This window comes from Leopardus geoffroyi, chromosome A3 (genome assembly GCF_018350155.1).
Source record: "Leopardus geoffroyi isolate Oge1 chromosome A3, O.geoffroyi_Oge1_pat1.0, whole genome shotgun sequence".
NCBI lineage: Eukaryota > Metazoa > Chordata > Mammalia > Carnivora > Felidae > Leopardus > Leopardus geoffroyi.
This window is the reverse complement of record NC_059336.1, coordinates 101828804-101851500: the sequence shown is the minus strand read 5'-3', so window position 1 is coordinate 101851500 and position 22697 is coordinate 101828804. Positions and strand designations below refer to the sequence as shown.

At 45.6% G+C, this 22697-nt stretch overlaps 1 protein-coding gene and 1 pseudogene across 2 annotated transcripts in view; one reads left to right on the top strand and one right to left on the bottom strand.

Moving 5' to 3' along the window:
• Positions 1-8183: 8183 nt before the first annotated feature.
• LOC123581416 lies at positions 8184-11844 on the bottom strand (annotated as a pseudogene).
• A 7389-nt stretch (positions 11845-19233) lies between these two features.
• Positions 19234-22697, top strand: part of EIF2AK3 (eukaryotic translation initiation factor 2 alpha kinase 3) — a 67356-nt gene continuing 63892 nt past the window's right edge. The window contains exon 1 of one of the 2 annotated variants that reach the window (XM_045446804.1): positions 19234-19824. In XM_045446804.1, the coding sequence (XP_045302760.1) occupies positions 19517-19824 (308 nt within the window). In that variant the 5' untranslated portion in view covers positions 19234-19516. The remainder of the gene's footprint in view (positions 19825-22697) is intronic. The other variant, XM_045446805.1, reaches the window with a different exon arrangement.

Below are 22697 nucleotides of genomic sequence, written 5' to 3'. Positions count from 1 at the left end.
CAGTGGGATCTGTGGGAGATGGTGGTACAGGTGAATTGGGAAGGAACTAAACACAAGGCTGGCTGACTGGACCGACAAATGGAAACTTCTCTGTCAACAGCACATAGCAGAACTCTTGCCTTGAGATACAGCGAGTCCTCCTGCTCAGGAATCTTTTGTGTTGTTTCTTCTCTTTGGTTCATTTGAACTATATATTTTTTACATTTATTTATTTATTTTGAGAGAGAGAGAGAGAGAGAGAGAGAGAGAGACTGCAAGTGGGGGAGGGGCAGAGAGAGGAAGAGAGCAGGAGCCCAAGCAGGCTCCGCACAGTCAGCGTGGAGCCTGAGGCAGGGTTCAGACTCTCAAACTGCAAGATTATGACCTGAGCCGGAATCCGACGCTCAACCCAGTGAGCCACCCAGGCGCCCCTGAACTATATTTTTTAATGTCCAGGGTGTTTAACACCTGTTTAAACGTCATGGGTCCCCTGCCTCTCTAGTGCAGCCCTTGTTTCTCAGGCTACGCCAATGAAAAGAAAATCAAGGGTCTGGGTTATAGCCCAAGAGATTGACCTGTTACCGCCTACCCAATCTTCTGGTAACTCCAGCTCCCTAGTTGGCCATGCGAAGGCCCCACCCAGAGTTCTTCCTCTCCTCAGTATCAGACGTTTGTTGTTTTGTTCAGCCAGCATCCATCCCCCCATCCGCTGATAGAGGAACTCTGATTTCCCTGTAGGAACGCACCCCTCTCCCACCCACTGAATGCTGTCTTGAGGGGCTTGCTGACCAAGGGGCCCTGCCCTTCTCCAGCTGAGAAGGGACTCATAATCCAAGCTCGGTCAAAGATCCCTCTCTCCAAGGAAGGTGAACTTTGACAGTGTGACTCCGCGGAAAAAAAGACTGAGGTGCTCTCTCCTGATGACTTATCTCTAAGAGCCTGTCCATGGGGATCTCCTTTCTCGAGTCCCCCCAAACTGCCACAGTTCCTGTACTTTCAGAGACTTGGTTGTTCATTCAGCCTTTCCTTTAATTCTGTGAGCTATCCAATACCCAACATCCTTCTTGCGTGTCAGGTCCTAAAGACAGTGGCAAGGCAAATCACATAGAACTGAGACCACCCTGGGCGCCTGGGTGGCGCAGTCGGTTAAGCGTCCGACTTCAGCCAGGTCACGATCTCGCGGTCCGTGAGTTCGAGCCCCGCGTCAGGCTCTGGGCTGATGGCTCAGAGCCTGGAGCCTGTTTCCGATTCTGTGTCTCCCTCTCTCTCTGCCCCTCCCCCGTTCATGCTCTGTCTCTCTCTGTCCCAAAAATAAATAAACGTTGAAAAAAAAAAAAAAAAAAAGAACTGAGACCACCCTATATAAGGAGATATTCTGCGGCAGTGAAAAAAACAAGCAAACAAGGAAGCTGTCTTTGAGCTGAAATTAAAAGATCCCCAAGATATATATCTTTTCAACTTCTTATTGCATAAAATTTCAAACATATACAAAGGTAGACAAAATAGCACAATGAAATGCCGTAGACATACTTCCAGCTTCAAGACCCTTAAACTCATGGCCAATCTTTTTCCATCTATACGCTTACCTACTTCCAACCTTTCCCTCCAGATTATTTTGAAGCAAATCTCAGACTTCATATCGTTTGACCCACAAATATTTTAACATACGTATCTCTTAAACAGAACTATGATACTATTACATCATCTAAAAATTAATTCTTCAGTGTCATTATATTGAGTTCAGATTTTCCTCATTTCTCATTTCCCATCCTCTGCACCCCCCCCCCCACTGTTTGTTTGTTAGTTTGTTTATTTGTTTGTTTTTGTATGTTTTACCAGCCTCCAAATAAGGTACTATGTCTAGAGTCCCCAAGACCACTCCTAGGTTCGGTGATTCATTAGGAGGACTCACAGGACACAGCATATGGTCATACTCATAGCTATAATTTATTACAAAGAAAGGACACAAGCAACATCAGCAAAGGGAAAAGGCGTACAGAATGAATTCCAGAGGAAATTAGAAGGAAGCTTCCAAAAGTCCTTTCCCAAAGGAGCCACACACGATGCACTTAATTCCTCCAGCATCGAATTAGGACAACACATGTGAAATGTCTGCCAGAGAAACTCACTAGAGACTCAGTGACTGGATTTTACTCAGGGCTGATCATATATGGGCACCCATTGCTCGGCATGTACCAAAATTCCAGACTCCCAGTAGGAAAGCAGGTATTCAGCACAAATTACATTGTTTTTATAGTTTATGCAAAGTGAGACATTCTTATTAGGGAATGGTGAGAACCCACCCCAATCTAAGTTCCCAGATGCCAGCCAAGGGCCATCCTTGCAAGCAGGCGTTTTTAGGGTAGCAGGCTCAGGCCCGCTGTGTTAACTCTTTTCTCCACACGTGCACACACTGCAACTGATTGATATCTCTTAAATCTCTTTTATTTTTTTATTTTATTTTTTTTTTTTTAATTTTTTTTTCAACGTTTATTTATTTTTGGGACAGAGAGAGACAGAGCATGAACGGGGGAGGGGCAGACAGAGAGGGAGACACAGATTCGGAAACAGGCTCCAGGCTCTGAGCCATCAGCCCAGAGCCCGACGCGGGGCTCGAACTCACGGACCGCGAGATCGTGACCTGGCTGAAGTCGGACGCTTAACTGACTGCGCCACCCAGGCGCCCCTATTTTATTTTTTTAAGTTTATTTATTTTGAGAGAGAGAGCGAGAGAGCGAGCATGTGTGCATGTGCCAGCAGGGTAGGAGCAGAAAGAAAAGAGAGAGAAGGAAAGAGAGAATCCCAAGCAGACCCCACATGATGAGCACGGAGCCTCATGGGGAGTTTCAACGCAGGGCTCAAACTCACAAAAGGTGAGATCACAACCTGAGCCGAAATCAAGAGTTGGACACTCAACTGACTGAGCCACCCAGGCGCCCCTCTTAATCTCTTTTAATCTACAGGATCACCCCCATCTCTTTTTACCCCTTGTAATTTGTTTGTTGTTTCTCATAGTTCAGATTTTGCTTATTGCATCCCCGTGGAGTTAGTTGAAATATTCCTCTGTCCCTTGTCTTTCCCATGAACTGGTAGTTATATCTATAGGCTTGATGCAATTTAGGATTGGTTTTTAACATTTCTCTGGTAGCAAGATGACTTCATAAGTAGTACCATATACTTTTAGCCGGTGGTATATTACATATGGTTGTCTATCTATTGTGATGCCACTGCCTGGCTCTAGGGTCTACACCCATTAATTCATCAGAGGTACAAAACGGCAGAATTCTAATTCTATCCTTACTTCTTCATTAGTAGAATACTTCTATAAAGAGAAGCCTCCCTCATCATGTTTGATTATTCAGTGGTATAGTTTGTACTGAAATGCTTGATTCACACCCTCCCCCCACCTTTTCCAGTTAAAAACAATTTTTTTAACGTTTATTTTTGAGAGAAAGAGAGAGAGAGCGAGAGAGAGCGGGGGAAGGTCAGAGAGAGAGGGAGACACAGAATCCAAAGCAGGCTCCAGGCTCTGAGCTGTCAGCACAAAGCCCGACGCAGGGCTCGGACCCAGGAACTGTGAGATCATGACCTGAGCCAAAGTAGGATGCTTAATTGACTGAGCCACCCAGGCACCCTAAATTTTTTTTAATGTTTATTTGTTTTTCAGAGAGAGACAGAGCACAAGCAGAGGCAGAGAGAAAGGGAGACACAGAATCCGAAGCAGGCTCCAGGCTCGGAGCTGTCAGCACAGAGCCCGACATGGAGCTCGAACTCATGAACTGTGAGATCATGACCTAAGCCGAAGTCAGATGCTCAACTGACTGAGCCACCCAGGTGCCCCCATTTGATGATTTATTCAACAGAATAAAAAGGCAACCCACAGAATGGGAGAAAATATGTGTAAACCACGTATCTGATAAGGGATCTGGATTAATACCCAGAATATACAGAGGCCTTCTAAGATTTAACAGCCAAAAAATTGAACGACCTGACTCAAAAACAAGGAAAGGACTTGAATAGATATTTTTCATAAAACGGTATATGAATGAATGCCCATTAAGCACATCATAAGACGCTTAAAATCACTATCGTTAGGGAAATGCAAACCAAAGCTACAAGAGGACACCACCCCACACCCATTAGTATGACTGCTACCAAAAACCCAGAAAATAACAAGTGTTGACAAGCATGGGGAGAAATTAGAACCCTTATGCACTGTTAGTGGAAATGTAAATTGGTGCAGCCGTTATGGAAAACAGTGTGGAGGTTCCTCCAACACTTGAAATAGAATGACCGTATGATACAGCAATTCCACTTCTGGGTATATACACAACAGAACGGAAAGCAGGGTCTCAAAGAGATATCTGTGCACCCATGTTCAGAGAAGCATTATTCACAATAGTTACAATGTGAAATGGATGAGCAAAATGTGTTATATACATACAATGGAGTATTATTCAGCCTTAAAGAGGAAGGGGATTCCAGGGTGCCTGGGTGGCTCAGTTAAGCGTCCGACTTCAGCTCAGGTCATGATCTCGTGGCACGTGAGTTCGAGCCCCGTGTCGGACTCTGTGCTGACAGCTCGGAGCCTGGAGCCTGCTTCGGATTCTGGGTCTCCCTCTCTCTCTGCCCCTCCCCTGCTCACTGTCTCAAAAATAAATAAACATTTTTTTAAAAAATTTTTTTAAAAAGGAAGGGAATTCTGACACATGCTAACAATATGGATGAACCTTGACGATATCATGCTAGTTGAACTAAGCCAGACACAAAAGACAAGTACTGTATGATTCCACATCTATGAGGTACTTAAATAGCCAAAATCATATAGACAGAAAGTAGAATGATGATTTCCTGGGGCTGAGGTGAGGGGTGCGAGTTATTGTTCCATGGGTATAGAGTTTTAGTTTTACAGATGAAAAGAGTTTTGGAGATGGATGGTGGTGATGGTTGCCTAACACTATGAGTATATTTAAACCCCACTGAACTATAGCCTTAAAAATGGTTAAGATGTTAAATTTTATGTTCTGTGCATTTTACCACAATTTTTAAAATTGGAAAAGAAAATTACTTGGGAGTTCTTAACCAGTCTGAAGCCCAGGTTGCACCTCTGACCAATTAATTACATCAGATTTTTGCAAGTGGGATGCAGGCATTTGTGTTTTGTTTTGTTTTGTTTTGTTTTGTTTTTTAAAGCTCCCCTAATAATCCCCAGGCTGCCTGGGTGGCTCAGTCGGTTAAGTGACCAACTCTTGATTTCGGCTCAACCCGTGATCTCACGGTTTCATGGATTAGAGCCCCACATCGGGCTCTGTGTGCTGACTTCGCAAATGGAACCTGCTTGGGATTCTCTCTCTCCCTCTCTGCCCCTCCCCCACTCGCGCTCTGTCTCTCTCAAAATAAATAAACTTAAAAAAAAAAAAACCTTTTCTAATAATCCAAGTGGTCAAAGCTGAATCCCTACACACTACTGGAAAATAGATGTCACGTCTTCCTTCTCAAGCTCTTTAGAAAAAACTGTGTGAAATGTTGTATAGGATCTCTGGTATGTTAAAAAAATTATGAAAGCTTGTATCATTTAAATATTTATTCCTCTTGTATCTTTTTTTCCACCCTTTCCCCCTTTTCTTCTTTCCCTTTTCCTCCCTTCCTTTCTTCCAAGTATACCTAATGGAATTTGTGTAAGTTCAGTGTTTGTATGATGCTCTGTTCCTCCAACAATTTGTTTTCCAAAGCAGAGATTTGTGCCTTCCCTGCCCTTCCTCCCTCCAATTTTTATCTTGTCTCAAGATCTAGTTCCAGCCCCTAACTCACCACCCTCTTCCCTTCCTTTAACTTTCATTCCAGAGGTATGAACATATGAATGAATATAGTTCCCACCTAAATAACATGCCTGGGACTTGCCTTAATTTCTAGCATTCCTAAGATGGGTGTGTTCAAGTCCCTCTGGAATCCTCACTTTCTCATATTATTGCATACAGTTGGGTACTCAGGGCTTAGTAAAATATGCCAGCCGATTGAAGAGAAGAAGTCTTCTTTGGGTTCTTTGAGAATCGGTGTGGTAAGGTTAGTTGTTGACAGAGCTGGGTGTGAAAAGCAGGACACTTTAGGGGAGGTGGAAAGATGAAGGCTCAGTGCACCAGGCTCCATGCAAGACCCTAGAGACCCAGTTATGAAAGGCACAGCACCTGCCCTAAGGAAATCACAGTCTAAAGGGGACCTAGGTAATTAAACAGGTGATTAAAATGCCTTAGAATAAGCTCTGTGCTAGAGGTGAGCTAGAGGTGGATTCTATGGAAACTAAAGGAACCAAAACTATCATGAGGAAATGAGGGAGCAGTCAGGAAGGCTTCCTGTAGGAGGCCTTAAATTTTAACTTATTTTTAACTTAAAAAAATACACAGGTAACATAGGTTCACTGTTGCAAATCAGAGTGAATTTAGAAAGAACACTTAAGATAAACGTAAACACCTTTTTGAAGATGTTCTAACTTGTGCCGTGTTGGAGGGAGTTGTGAGACCAAATGTATGATCACCCCCTTGTACACGGTGCTATCCCAGGAAGCCATGCTCGGTGACAAGCACCTGAAAATTCCGACCTAGTGCTGTGCTGAAATCAGTGCTCTGCAAAGAAGCAGGTCCCTGGAGATGCAAGAAGGGGAAGACTGGATCCCAGCCATAGGAGGAGCTCCCCTCCGTTTTCTGATGGTTGGCAACAAAAGTTACCCAACCAATGAAAACACTGAGGGGTCTTGCTATTTGGGGTGTGGCTTGCGCCCCATGTGACTTTTCATTGCATGTATCCCGGAAGCATCAAAGCCCCGTGTCAGGCTCCGCCCTAGGTGTGGAGCCTGCTTAAGATTCTCTCTCTCTCTTTCTCTCACTCCCTCTGCCCGTCCCCCACTCATTCTCTCTCCCTCTCCCTCTCTCTCTCTCTCTCTCTCTCTCTCTCAAAATAAATATATTTTTAAAAAGTCTCCTTCCGGGGCGCCTGGGTGGCGCAGTCGGTTAAGCGTCCGACTTCAGCCAGGTCACGATCTCGCGGTCCGTGAGTTGGAGCCCCGCTTCAGGCTCTGGGCTGATGGCTCGGAGCCTGGAGCCTGTTTCCGACTCTGTGTCTCCCTCTCTCTCTGCCCCTCCCCCGTTCATGCTCTGTCTCTTTCTGTCCCAAAAATAAATAAAAAACGTTGAAAAAAAAAATAAGTCTCCTTCCTGGTTGCACAGATCTGTCAAAAATTAGAAAATACTGAATTGTCCACTTAAAATAGGTGAATAGGTGAATGTGAATTATATCTCAATAAAGCTACTAAAAAAGGGAAAAGCCTCCCTCCTAATCTCTTACCCTTGTGCCTTGGCCACCCTGTTTGTTTTCCCAGAAACAAAAACTGTGACCAGTTTTCTTCTTCCAGAGATATAGAGATACAGAAATGGAGGTGTAGAAATATATACATATATTTCTTTCCTTTTTTTTTTTTTTTTTTTAAGCAGGAAAAGGTTGTACCTTCTCCCTCTTTTGAATACAAAACCCTTGAGAGACAGATGGAGTCCAGCTGCCAGGACAGTAGACGTATCGGCCGTGTGGCCATTGAAGGGAGGCGCAGGCAGGCACCAGAGCTGTAAGCCGGGTTACTAGGCAGGGTGAGCGGAGTTGAGGGTGTATTGATGTAAGGACGGAAGACAGAGGAAACCAGAGACTGCAAGGAAGCCTTTGCTTAGCTTGGAACCCAGGCTCCCTGGTCTTTTGCCACCATAAAAGGTGACCAACATATCCCAGTTTGCATAGGACTTTCTATTTTATTTTATTATTTTTTAAAAAATTGTAATGTTTATTTATTTTTAAGAGAGAGACAGACAGACAGACAGACAGAACGTGAGCAGGAGAGGGGCAGAGAGAGAGGGAGACACAGAATCTGAAGCAGGCTCCAGGCTCTGAGCCATCAGCATAGAGCCCGATGTGGGGCTCAAACTCACGAACCATGAGATCATGACCTGAGCCAAAGTCAATGCTTAACTGACTGAGCCACCCAGGTGCCCCTTATTTTATTATTTTTTAAAAAAATGTTTGTTTGTTCTGAGAGAGAGAGAGAGAGGGAGGGAAGGAGGGAGGGAGGAGGCAAGTGGGGGAGGGGCAGAGAGAGAGGGTGAAAGAGAGAATCCCAAGCAGGCTCCACACTGTCAGCACAGAGCCCAATGCGGGCCTCAATCTCATGAATCGTGAGATCATGATCTGAGCCAAGATCAAGAGTCAGATGCTTAACCAACAAAGTCACCCAGGCACCCCAGGACTTTCTATGTTAAAACAGGAAGTCCCAACTCCCAGAAAATCCCCCAGTCCCAGAATATTAAATCATCCTGGTAAGTTGATCCCCCTTCTTTTCTCCCCAGGAAATGGTGAGTTTTATTTTATCTTTTCTAGGTAGAGGCTTGATTTGTTCTTGAATGTCCCAGGGTGGAGAAAGGGTAGGAGGAAGCACAGAATGTAGAGGTCTATTCCGTGTAATCTTCTCCCTCATTCTCATCTCCACCATCAACAGAGACAGCAGCATACCGGCTTGCAGAACTGAACTTGGAGGCCAGATTTTCTTCAAGTTTCTTTGGCTCAGGTGCAGATCGGGGAAATTGATCCATTTTGCCGTCTTTCCTATGTGACTCCTTCCAGTGGTCTTTCTTCCCTCATCTCCTGAACCACAGCTGGAGTTCCCACTTTGACCTTTCGGGACATTCACCCCATGCACTTCAAGTTCATCTTTCCATGGTGGTCTTTTCTCAGATGGTTGAGCAGGACCCCCCCCCCCCCCCCGCCGCCCCCAGTAGGGGATTGCTGTGGTGTCTGAGCTCTGAGATGGAGCAGGAGGGCTAGAACTTCACTGCACTCGAACATTCTACTTCCAGAGGCTGTTCAGGTTTGGGAGGTTTCGAAGTTGGAGAGTGACAGTCTTCCTCTTGATTGTTTTCTAGAGACTTCTCATGCTCTGTTCTTTGCGCACGTCTGCCAAACGGGGCTAAGTTCCCAGTCCATGATGACTCACTTCCTGTCCTCAACCGTTCCCCTTCTTGAGTTTCTTCACCTTGCCATCTTGGAATCTCTCCCAAGGCTGACATTCTAGTTTTGCTTCATCCAGCTGACATTCCTCTGTTCCTTCTCTCTCCTGCCCCTTCTGTAGCCACTCTTCCACCTCTCTAGCGCCTATGTCGACAGGCTTTGCCATCCCATAGGCTGTTCAAATGGACTGTGCACTGCTGGCAGAGGAATTAGCCTCCTTGGAAGTACCCCACGGCCGTTGACTCAGATTGTTGGGGGGACCTGTGTGCCTAAAGGCATCATGCTTATAACCATCCTGAGAGCAATAATCTCTGGAGCCCCATGACCCATCATCTCCTCTGTCATATCTGTTTTCATAGCGGTCCCTTCTTCCTCAGTGGATATCATCCCTATGGCGCCAACTACCAAATGCTCTTCTGTCCTGCCTATCCTGGAATCATAGCTCCGTCATAGTCTCCGGTGCTTCCGTCGTCATAGTGATACAGTGATGCCATCAATCCATATCCTGGTGCGGGCCATGACGGTACCACATCCCAATGCCCATCACAATACTGGCCTGCATCGTAACAGTCCTGACATTTGTCTCCAAAGCTATCATCACCTCTTCTAGGCAGATTGTCATCAAAGCTGTCTGTTGCAAGATGGGCCCTCCAGTGTGTATCTGTTTTGTCAGAATCCTGATTTCTGTCTCCACCCCAAAAATGGCCATTCCTGTTTTTAGCCTGCGTTTGAGCAGAAACATCCCCTCAGATTCTCCTGTTACATAGAGACTCTTCATTTGAGGCTCAGGGCACTGAGCAAAGAATTCAAACTCAGGTTCTCAAACTTAGCATAACCCAAATCTCTGAACCTCTCTGGGTTGCTGGGTTCACATGGTAAAGGTACAGCAGCAGTGATATCGAATCCTCCACAGAATTCCTTAATGGAGTCTTCTGTCACAGCACAGGGCAAGTTCCCTAGAAAAACAGTGCAGGTGGCGATTTGGGAAGATGGGCCTGCTTGATATCGGGTTCCTGCGCAGCCCTTGGAGCAGTGGGCAGATAGAATGGCCAATTGGAGGAATCCTATACATATGGTCATCATGACTGTGTCGAGTGGTTGAAATATCTCCTTCCAGGTTATCTGTCTCCTCAGCCCAGCCGACTGGTCTGGGGACATAGGTGCTTCGTCCCCCAGTTCCCCATCTTCGGCCACAAAGTCTGTTAAGGAGACAGTCTTCCCCTTCTTACTCTTTTTTTGCTGGGGCTGTCACGTTGGGAGAGGGAGAGCGATTGGCCCATTTATGATTATGAAATGCCCCCCTTTCTTTTTTAGTAATCTTTCGTGCCTTAAACTTGTCATTACCATAGACTGGGAGAAAACACTTGCAAAAGATATACCTAAGAAATGACTGTTATCCAAAATTTACAGAGAACTCTTATTTTTTTTTTTTATGTTTTTTTTTCAACGTTTATTTATTTTTGGGACAGAGAGAGACAGAGCATGAACGGGGGAGGGGCAGAGAGAGAGGGAGACACGGAATCGGAAACAGGCTCCAGGCTCCGAGCCATCAGCCCAGAGCCTGACGCGGGGCTCGAACTCCCGGACCGCGAGATCGTGACCTGGCTGAAGTCGGACGCTTAACCGACTACGCCACCCAGGCGCCCCTACAGAGAACTCTTAAACTCGACAAAGAGAAAAAGAGTAACCCAATAAAAAAAAAAAAAAAATAGGCAAAAGACCTGAACAAACACCTCACTAAAGAAGATATACAGGGGCGTCTGGGTGGCTCAGTTGGCTGAGTATCCAACTTTGGCTCAGGTCATGATCTCACGGTTCATGGGTTGGAGCCTCGCATCGGCTCTCTGCTGTCAGTGTGGATCCTGCTTTTGGATCCTCTGTCCCCCTTGTCTCTGCACCTCCCACGCTTTTGCTCTCTCTCAAAAATAAATAAACATTAAAAAAAAAAAAGAAGATATATAGATGGCAAAGTAAGCGTATAAAAACGTGCTCAAATTATGTGTCATTAGGGAAACGCAAATTAAAATGAGATACCATTATATACCTATTAGAACAGCTAAAATCCAAAACGATGACAATACCAAATTCTGGCAAGGGTGAGGAAGCAGAACAACAGAAATTCTAAATCGTTGCTGGTGGGAATATAAAACGGTACAGCCACTTTGGACGACAGTTTGTTAGTTTCTTACAAAACTAAATAAACTCTTACCTTTTACCCAGTGGAGTTGAAAACTTATGCCCACACAAGAACTTGCACATGGATGTTAACAGCAGCTTTGTTAATGATTGCCGAAACCTACATGCAACCAAGATGTCCTTCGGTAGGTGAATGGATAAATAAACTGTGGTCCATCCAGACAATGGAATGTTATTCAGCACGAAAAAAGAAACGAACTATTTAACGAACCATGAAATGACATGGAGGAAACAACAGCATGTAGGATATTAATCATAATTATTTTCATAGCTGATAGATTTTTTGCTCAAATGCTAAACCCTGTGTATGAATAATTGTAGGAGCTCTATATGTTTTCCTTCTCCAGAGATCATTTAACTTTCTCCTGGCAGAAAGAATAGGGGTAGGTCGCCCTAATCCAATAAGGGTATATAGTATTTTGAGGCTACTTTTTTAAGGCAAGTTATTTCCACTTTATCTTTATTTCCATCTGCAGACTGTCCAGAGTCTCTGCTGGAGGTGTTTTTCAGAGTTCCCACTTCTTGCTGGGCCTTGGCTTCTGTTTTTTGACTCCCTAAGCCTGATGAGACCATTTCACTTGTCAGCCTATTATCTCCTTTCTGCTCAGGCTTTTGATACCTTACCTGCATGGTGCATGGCTAAGGAACCAGCAAATGCCTTGGTGGGAAAAGGGGGTGGAATATTAACTCACTTTTCAATAATTCTCTTTTCTCTGAAATCTGAGCCCTTCCAATCCTGGCTCTCTTGTTAGCCCTGAACTCCACGTTGTGTTCTGCCTGGAGACTCCTAAAAGCTCCCTAAGATGCGCCTCTCTGCTTGGGTCTAGGTCCTGCACTTTTTGCTTATAATTTCAGCAAATGTCTCAGGGGGGAATGATGGAGAATGTCACTCTGATCTCATATTTTCTTTCTTTCCTATTCTTAGCCCTTTGAGTCCTAGATGCCTTGGTTGCTTTCTGATACCTTCAAAGGTTTTTTTTTTTGTTTTTTTTTTAATCTAATTTACCATCATTCTCAGTGAGAGATGTGGTCTAAAACGAGCTCTTAGATCAGAGCTGGAAGCATTTGACCAAATACTGATAGCTAAGATACAGTTTTCAGTCTGGCCCACTCATAAAATTATATGTGGTATGAGGATTTGATTCTCCCATCATTTTTCTTTATTTGAACCATGTAGAACACTTGCTTTTAGAGGATACTATGTTTTTTTGGGTTTTATTTGACAGGAATGAATCATATATATATATATATATATATATATATATATATATATATATATATGCAACTTACTTTTTCTCTGTTGCTTATAACAATTAAAATAGTATTACTTGGTGCCAATTCAATAAACACAAATGTGGGGTGCCTGGGTGGCTCAGGTGGTTAAGTGTCTGCCTCTTGAATTCAGCTCAGAGAGAATTCCAAACAGGCTCTGCACTGTCAGCATGGAGCCCAACGTGGGACTGGATCCCACGAACCATGAGATCATGACCTGAAGCCAAAGTCAAGAGTTCGACGCTTTACCGACTAAGCCACTCAGGCGCCCCTCCTTTTCCTCCTTAAGAGTTTAGCCTCTGAAAATCTGAGACTCACCTTTTTTTAGAGGAAAGGCATGTATAACTGGACACTGGACATATATACACACACACAGCCCATATACATTTGCATGTGTGGGTATATACGTAGGGATTTGTTTCTGCGTTTATGTGCACATGCCTGCAGATCCCACTTTTGGAAAGATCTCCAAGGGGACCAGAAACGATCGTTTGTATCTGTCCAGGACTGGACTGAACTGTGTAAATTCAGTTGATAATTATCAGTTACTATCCCGCTGAAGCCTCAACGCATTTCTTTAGACTCAGTCACTCAGATAAGGGAACTCATGGTGGCTGTGGTAGAATAAAGCATGGTCACAAATCTTCTCTGCCTTGTGGTAGTAATACACATCTCCACTCTAGTGGTGGCCTCTTGGTATATGGCTATGCTGCTTCTCTGCCCTTTGACTTTGCACTTGGCAGCATGGCATACTTTGGCTCCAGGGATGTTAGCAGACATATAAAAGCAGAGGTCTGAAATATACATGTGTGGTGTTCTTCTTTACTGCTAAGTAGCATTTCATCACAAGGCGGGAACTGCAACTTGTTTATCCATTCACTAGTTGATAGACATTTTCAGTGTATCCGGTTTGGGAAATTAATGAGGAACCCCGCTAAACATTCACATAAAGGTCTTTGTGTGAACAAATGTTTTCATTTCTTTTGGGTAAAAACCTAGGAATGGACTGTTAAATCTTTTGGTGAGTGTATGTCTAATTGTATAAAAAGTGGCCAAAGTGTTTCCAAAATAGTTCACCATTTTTGCCTTCAGACCAGCCAGATGAGGGTTCCAGTTCCTCTACACCATCACCAGCACTTGATATTTTTTTTTCCAAATAGTATTTTTCCTAATAGATACGGAGTGGTATCTACATTGTGTGTATTGCTTTGAAGCAATTGTTCATGCTAGATTCAGGCACAGATCTAATTGATGACTCTCATGCACAGCACTTGTGGTAGATTGGATTTTTGCTCTCTGAAATCTTGTACCCATGCCCTTTGTCAGTGACTTTGCAGTTTCTCTCACAAGAGGCATATGTTCCTGCCTCATTGATACTGGGCCTGGCCATATGCTTGCCTTAGCCAATGGAATGCGAGTGGAAGTGCCAGTACTGCAGTCCTATTTTTTGTTTTTGAAAGAGAGGTGCAGAGAGGGGGGCGGGGGGGAGAATGCAAGCAGGGGAGAAGGGCAGAGGGAGAGAGAGAGAGAATCCCACGCAGGCTCCATGCTCAGTGTGGAGCCTAATAATGTAGGACTCGATCCCATGACCCTGGGATTATAACCTGAGCTGAAATCAAGAGTTGTGTACTCAACCAACTAAGCCACCCATGTGCCCAACAGTACTGCAGTTCTGACTCTGGTTTTTTGTTGTTTTTTTTTTTTAATTTTTTTTTTCAACGCTTATTTATTTTTGGGACAGAGAGAGACAGAGCATGAACGGGGGAGGGGCAGAGAGAGAGGGAGACACAGATTCGGAAACAGGCTCCAGGCTCTGAGCCATTAGCCCAGAGCCTGACGCAGGGCTCGAACTCCCGGACCGCGAGATCGTGACCTGGCTGAAGTCGGACGCTTAACCGACTGCGTCACCCAGGCACCCCTCCGGTTTTTTTTTTTAAGTTCACTTATTTATTTTGAGAGAGAGAAAGCATGAGTGGGGTTGGGGCAGAGAGAGAGAGAGAGAATTCTGACACAGCACAGAGCTTGAGGTGGGTCTCGAACACACAAACCCTGAGATCATGACCGGAGCCAAAATCAAGCATTGGACACTCAACGAACTGAGCCACCAAAGCACCCCCTGACTCCAGTTTTAAGAGGCCCTGTAATGTCCACTCATCTTTCTCATGTTTCTGCCATGGCCAGAAGAAAAATGTGTTCTGGCTAGATCAAACCCCCAGGTGAAGGGCATGAGTTCCATATGAGTATAAATGTTTCACAAGCACAAAATCAAAAGACGCTCAAAATCATTAGTCATCAGGGAAATGCAAACCAAAAACACAATGAAATATCACAGCATACTCACAAGAAAAGCAAAAATTAAAAGACTGACAACATCAAGTGTTGTTAAGGAAGGATGTGGAACAACTTGGGAGTCTCGTATGCCACCGGTAGGAGTATAAAGTGAAACCACGGTGGAATAAGTTTGGCTTATTGGACATTTACATATCTTCTTTGCTTTTAAGTTTATTTATTTATTTTGAGAGAGAGAGAGTGAGAGCGGGAAAGGAGCGGAGAGAAAGGGGGGGAGAGAATCCCAAGCAGACTCCACATTGTCAGCACAGAGCCCGATGCTGGGCTAGATCTCACGAATCGTGAGCAGAAACCAAGAGTCGGTCGCTTAACCAACTGAGCCACCCAGGCAGCCCTGGACATTGACACATCTTCCCTCGTGAAATTGCTAGTCAAAGCATTTGCAAAGAGAAGAATTTATACGGGTAAGCACCCAACAGAGTTTGCCACACAGTGAACTATACAGTGCTATATCAGTTGACTATTGCCATAATAATGCTGTGTAAGAAACCATTCCAAAATGCAATGTCTTAAAACAAAAATTTATACTCTCACATCCTTCACTCGGGGATTGATTGACCTAGCCAGAGCACAAATACTGTTTGGCAGATTCTTATCAACTTCACATACACCAACGACATGAGCCAATATCCCATTTCTAGGCATTTACTAAAGAGAAATAAAAACTACACCTATGTACACAGAGACTTCTACATGCATGTTCATAGTAGTTTTATTTTCAGTAGCCCCAAATTGGAAATCTCCCAATGTTACAACAATATGCAATGGGATACTACTCAGCAATAAAAATGAATACAATGTTGCTACATGCAAGAGCATGCCTGACTTTTAAAACATTATGTTGAGTGAAAGAAGCCAGACACAAAAGGAGTATATACTGTACAATTACATTAAAAATTGTAGAAAGTCTACGGTGACAGAAGACAGATCATTGATTACCTGCAGCCTGGGGTGGAAGAAGGACCCTGTGAGGAGACACGAGGAAGTTCTCAGGCAAGGTGGGAATGTTTGGTTATCTTGACTGGCGTATACACCTGTTGAAACTTACCCAAGCAGGCACTTTCCATAGGTACACATATTATACTTTGATGAAGTGGGTTACCAATTCTCTCCTTCATCCTCACTAGCAGAACCCCAGTTTTGTTCAGAGTGCCAGTAGGATCCCTTTGTGGCTCCAGATGACGATTTGACATGGTCCTGGCCTGGGAAAAGTAAGCAGAAGTCCCTCAGTGGGGCTTTTAGGAAAGCTCTGGACAGAGGGCAAATTCAGGCAGCACCAGATACAGGCTTCTCTGCTAACAGACTGAGCCTCGGATTCTAAATCGCTGGCCTGCCTTGCTCACCTTCTGGACCATGCTCAGTTTTAGAATGTCAATTCTAAACTGGGCAACCCCAGGCTACGATACTTAAGCACACCAGCTTCCTTTTGTGGCTCAGACTTATTGATCAGCTATCCTTCCTGGTCCCAAATATTCTTACACTTCTCTGAGGAACTCACACTTATAAGCCAAGGTTCCCAGGCAGCTACCATGACTCTCCATGCTCTCCCCCAACTGGCAGCTATTCTCTTCCCTCCTTCAAGTGATTTTCCTAGTCAGCTGACCATGACTCATGATCATGACTCTTCTTTTTCCAAAATGGAAATATTTTCATGGTTTGTTTTTTTTTTTTCTGAGTATAAAGCTTGACCCTCCTTCCTGGCATTTTCCACCACTGTGCTCTTCTGTCTGTGCCTTTTCATCTTGGCACTTATCTTGTTTTCATCATATAAATATATGTGTGATTATTAAAATAGTGGCTGTCTCCCTAACCAGATAAATGTTAAGCTTCAGAAGGGCAGGGACCATGCCTATTTTGCTCACACCCTTACTCCCATGGTACTCCCTGAATAGTAATGAAGAAGTGAAGGAACAAAACTTCCACATCAATTGCGGGTGGCAAGCAGACTCCTAACTCATTAGCTTGGATTACTGTTCATGCCATGATCATTTTTTGAAAAAGTTAAAAAACCATGAAGATAAGGTTCACTAACATATATACACTAGCTGATTTCAAATGGGCCACTACAAGTAGTCAACGATCATTTTTCATCTCAAGTTAATTTTTTCACACCTTCCTCACTTTGGCAAGAGATTTTATTTCCTGTTTTGTTGAGTAAACCATGGTCAGCTAGTTTGAACTCTCTCATCTATTTTCTTTTTCAAAGTAAGTTATTCTTTAGGGGTATTTCTTCACCTTTCACCATGGAAGGCATACCTTTGCTTCCCCTGATACTCTGGGATCTTGCTTCCTTAATGACTCCCTTCTATCTACAGCAACTACAATCTCTTCCTGTCCATTCGTCTCTTTCCCTTCTATCGAATGAATTCATTCATTCATTCAATGAATATTTTTTAAACATTTACTAAACACCTTGCATTATTTTAGCTCTATTTAGGAATATATCAAAGAGCAAATCCTCATTAGAACTTACAGAGAAGTGGAAGGAGACAGATGATAAGCAAAACAGATATATCAATGATAGTCCTGGGTGCCTGGGTGGCTCAGTCAGTTAAGTGTCCAACTCTTTGTTTCCACTCAGGTCACGATCTCTCAGTTTCATGACTTCGAGCCCCACATCGGGCTCTGTGCTGTGATGGCATGAAGCCTTCTTGGGATTCTCTCTCTCCCTCTCTCTCTCTGCCCTTCAACCACCCATGCTGTCTCTGTCTCTCTCAAAAATAGATAAACTTAAAAAAAGATGACAGTATTTAAGGTCTAAGGAGAGAAATAAATCAGGGGAGGAGTTTAGGAAGTGACCTGTGGGAGGGGTTTCAATATTTAAAAGGGTGGTCCAGAGAGGCTTCACTGGGAAGGTAACAGAGCCTTGAAAGAAGTGAAGGAACAAGTCTTTTGAGCATCCGAGTGTTAGGGGCTGAAGTGTGTACCTTCCCCCATTTCCAAATTCGTATGATGCCCTTGCCCCCAGTACCTCTGAACGTAACTGTATTTGGAGATACGGCCTTTAATGAGGTGATTCAGATAAAATGAGGCCTAATGAGGGTCATAACCTGGCCTGTGGGGGCAGGAAAACCAGTGAAAAGTGTTTTACACAGGAAACACTGAGTTACTGGGTTAAATACAGATGATGAGATGAAGACAGAGTTGTCCTTTTAAGTTAGCAATGATGGCTTCAGTGAGAGCAGTTTTGGTGGACTTGAGCTTGAAAGCCTGACTGTAGTGTGTTTGGGAGGAAGAGAAGAATTGAAGACAAGATGTTTAGAACGCTGGAGAGTTCTGCTGTATTGAAGAGCAAGGAAGTGTGGCAGGAGGTGGAAGAGGAAGTGGGGCTTTTTGTTTGTTTTGCTTTAGGACGGAAGAAATTAGAGAATGTTTGTATGCCAATATTTTTCAAAAAAACTTCAGAGTTTTGATGAGGCAACAGCCTCCCAGCTACAGCCTCCCAGCTACCTTCCTCATCTTTGATGTTATTCTTTTGAATACACTGCTGATGGACGCATCTTACCGTTTCAATCTGCTCAAAAATTTTCAGGGTCTCTTTAACTGCCGTATGAAAAGGTCCATCGCCTGAGATGAACATTCAAATTTTCTCCAGTTTGACCTTTTGCAGTCTTACCTTTCTTCGTCAGAGCCCTATAAACGAGGTACAAAGCATGCCAGACCAGGGTCAGAAGGCTTGGATTAAAGTCATCGTTTCGCAAGTAGTAGGTGTGTGACTTTAGACAAATTAGTCGCCGCATAGGGCCTGGACTCCTTCTCCTTTATAACAAGGAAGGGGGCGTGCCAGGGAGACTGGATCCTCTATAGGCCGGCATCTCTAGCAGGCAGGAATTCTCAGCACCATCACGACCACAAGCAGGATACTCTGCTGAGTCCGTCCTGCCCCTTCCACTTCTGGGGACCACACGTCTTGTACCGCCACTCATTTTCCCTACTTCACGTTGGCTTTTCCAAACAGACCAGGCTTTAGAAGAGCCACAGTGGCAGCTCCTTTAAGGTCGGCCGCCTCCCGGCCACCAGGGACTCGCTTCCCACTCTTCCTTTCACTTGGGACCATCCTCTCCACAGTCAGAATCCGCCACGTATTAAGTGCCGCTTCCAACCAATCAAGAAGAAGTTATCTCAGACCTTTGAGGAGCATCCACTTCTACCAATGATCTTCAAGTCTGCTCTAGCGCCTCATTTTGAGGGGCAAGGCCAACCACAGCGATGGCCAATCTGCTCCGGGGAAATGTATTCCGGGTACCGAGGGGCCTACCAATCAGGTAAGAAGATTGCGGGAAGGGCCTTTTCTCATTGGTAACCGCGTCCGGGAGGGGGCCGGGCGCCGGAAGACGGCAATACGATTTGATTGGTAGGCGTGATGTTGACATCCGGGAAAAGCCCACCTTCTCCAACAGGACAAACCTAGGTCTCCAGAGTGGCGGTGGCCGCAGCCAATCAGAGAAGAGACGCGCCGAAAGTTTGTTCAATGGGCGATGACTGAGGGAGGTTGTCACTCGGGTGGCGGTGGCGGAGGCCGGGCTAAGACGTGGCCGGGCCAGCTCCACTCGGCAGCCCAGACGGTCGGGGAGGCGGCGGGGTCCCTAGCGCGTCCTGGTCCTGGTCAGGGGCTTTTAGCACCGGGAGAAGCAGGCGCCGGCGGCTGCACCTCCATGTCCCCGCGCGGGGTGGGACGCTGATGGAGCGCGCCACCCGCCCGGGGCCGCTCGTGCGGGCGCTGCTGCTGCTGCAGCTGCTGCTGGGGCTCGCGGCTGGCACGGTGGCCGCAGGGCGCGCCCCCGACCTCCCCGCGCCGAAGGTGGAGGCGGCGTTCGGCCTGGGCGCCGCGGCCGCTCCCACTTCAGCAGCGCGGGTGCCGGCTGCGGGGGCCGTGGCTGCGGCCGAGGTGACGGTGGAGGACGCCGAGGCAGTGCCGGCGGCCGCAGTCGAGCAGGAGCCGCGGGAGCCGGAGCCGGACGACGAGGCCGAGCTACAGCCGCGAGGCAGGTGAGCGGCGCGGGCTGAGCGCCCCGGCCGGCGACCCGGGAGTCCACTTGTTTACGCATGCGCTTCGCGGAGGCTGTGGGGTCCGTGGTTCCCCCCTCGGCAGTGGCCTCTAGCACGCGGAGACGTGGGGTGACCCGGGGGGGGGGGAGGGGTGAGCGCAGAGCCACGTTCCCATCCCCCCCGCCAGCGACTGGCCTCTCCCCCGTCCTCGCTTGCGGGCAGATGCAGCATCCTCGAAGGTGTCTGGGGGATGCTCAGGGAATGGAGCGCAAAGGTGGGAAAGAAACAGCACTCTCCCTCTTTCATTGTTTAAGAACTTGATTCATGTTGCAGGGACTCCCCTCCCCTTTTTTGTCTTCTGTGGATCACCCCAATATCCCCGCTGGGGTGATAGCTGTTCGGGGAAAGGACTTTACAAAGAGGTTTCTGTAATTCCCTTTAAACACACCCCTGTGGTGGCTGGCCCCTGGACCAGGGGTGAGGTTTGTGTTGCTCTAATTGAGATCTGCAGAATATCTGCATCAGATCACCTGGGATGCTGCTTAACTGTACAGATTTTTAGGCCCCACCCCAGTTGTACCAAATTAGACTTTCTTGGGCTAAGAACCTGGAATCTGCAGGTTTAACAAGCACTCCAGGCAACTCTTGCACACACAGAAGTTTAAGAGCTGTGGGTAGGTCTTGAATTTTGGCAGTTCTTTGATATTTAGAGGGTTTAAGAGATGTAAACATTTAAGATACGGTTGTCTTGGTTGATTTGCTTAGCCTCCTTAAAAATGTTACGTTAGGCTACATCTTTTTAAACACTTTTCAAAGACTGGACACAAATGTAAGACATTTTAATAGTAAAGTATTTTGCAGGCAGCTAATGTCAGCACAAGTGGGGGAAAAAGTGATGTCCCCTCTAACAAACCGAGTGATAGAAGGAGCATTAGGTAAATTAAACCAGAGAGGGCGAGGAACTGTATTAGAAAGTACTGTAAGCTTGTAATATAGCAATTACTAGATCCTGACAAGTTAGATTTCATTTTCAGTTAAATATCAGAACCTCAATCTATACGCCTGGGATAGTACCACAATTTTCTGGGCACTATTGGAACATTTGTATGTAGATTTTTTTCCTTTTAAATAGCAAACACTTGACAAAATTTTCATAGATTTTGCTAATGAATTAACTTTCCTGGAAGAGTGTTTTTGTTTTCCTTAAACTTCTGAGGCATCTGGTCAAAGTAAGTTACATGAAGTAAAGTAGATGTTTCATTTTTCTTAGGTACAGGCCCACTGCAGCAGGTGCTTACTGGCACTGACAGCCCCCAGGATGCCCTGGGGTTAACAGAGGTCAGAGGCAGATAGTCCCTGTCTTCCAGGAGGTGCGTGTCGTCTAGCAGTGAGGATTAGATGAGGAGACCCGTAATGACATTACAGAACAGAAGGAGTGCCCCGAGTGTCCCACGGTTTTTGTGATGTTCAGTGGGTGGAGTTTTGGGGGTGAAGTAGGTAAAAAGCTCAGAAAAGGCCATGGCAGAGTGAATTGGTTTGTGAAATGTGAGTAGGATCATGGTGAACAAACACTGGACTTGAGGAAACAGGAAGAGGCACAGAAGCTGGAAAGGATGTTTAGGGAACATTTTTGTCTGTATATCTGTGTGTGTGTGTGTGTGTGTGTGTGTGTGTGTGTGTGTGTGTGTCCTGTGTGTATGAGGGAGATACAGACATGCACATATGATGTGTGCTGGGTGGAGAGTTGTGGAAGATGAGGCTAGAACAATAGGTTGGGACCAGATTGTGTATGTAGAGTCTAACACTAGTAACGTCGTCATGCCCTGGGAGCATGCTAGAAATACGAATCAGGCACCATCCTGATCCACTGAAGGAAGATCTGGGTTTTGACATGATCGCCATATGGTTCCCATGCCCATTACAGTTGGAGAAGTGTGTAGAGTATCTTGAATGCCAGGTCTGTTTAAGTTTGTTGTTAAGTGGATATAGAACAGAGGGGAGAGATTTGAGAGATTTGAGACAGAACCTTGGTTCCTGGCAAATGAATTGATTTCCTCCTCCCTGGGCACCCCTGTCCACAGACTGAGTTGAGACGGGGTGGTCAGAAGATGGGGGTACATGTGGGGACGTGGGGAAATTGAGGAGAGCAGGGAAGAAAAGGTGAGGGGCATGGTGTTGGGGCATGGTGACTTGGAGGTACAGGCAGGCCACCCAGAAGGAGTAATTTGGGAAGCAGCTAAAAATGATGGCCTGTAGTTGGAGAGAAATCAGAGTACAGAGTTGAAGCTGTAAGAAAGAGGAGGCTCGTGATAGACCTCAAGACATGCCTTACATCTGGGGCGCCTGAGTGGCTCAGTTGGTTATGGGTCCAACCTCAGCTCAGGTCATGATCTCACAGTTTGTGAGTTCAAGCCCCACGTCGGACCCTATGTTGACAGCTCAGAGTCTTGGAGCCTGCTTCGGAATCTGTGTCTCCCTCTTTCTCTCTGCCCCTCCCCCTGCTTGCTCTCTCTCTCTCTCTCTCTCTCTCTCTCTCAAATAAGCATTGAAAAAAAAAAAAAAAAAGAAATGCCGTATATTTTAGAGAAGATGAGCCAGCAGAGGAGACAAATCCCACGGGTTGGGTTGGAGGTGTAGGGTGAGGACTGAGAAGAATGAGGGATTTGGTGGTAAGCACGCGTAAAGAATTTAAGTCAAGCAACAGAGTGCTCAGATTGCAAGACGGTAAGGATTCATCTATGGTGTTCAGCCCCACTCCCTCCTTCCTGCACTGCTCAGCTTGACCGCAGGCAAGTTCTAGGAGTGGTTATCCGTTCAGAGGAGGGAGCCTGTAGAGACAGGTTGAAGAAGAAAGGAATAGAGGAGGAGATGGA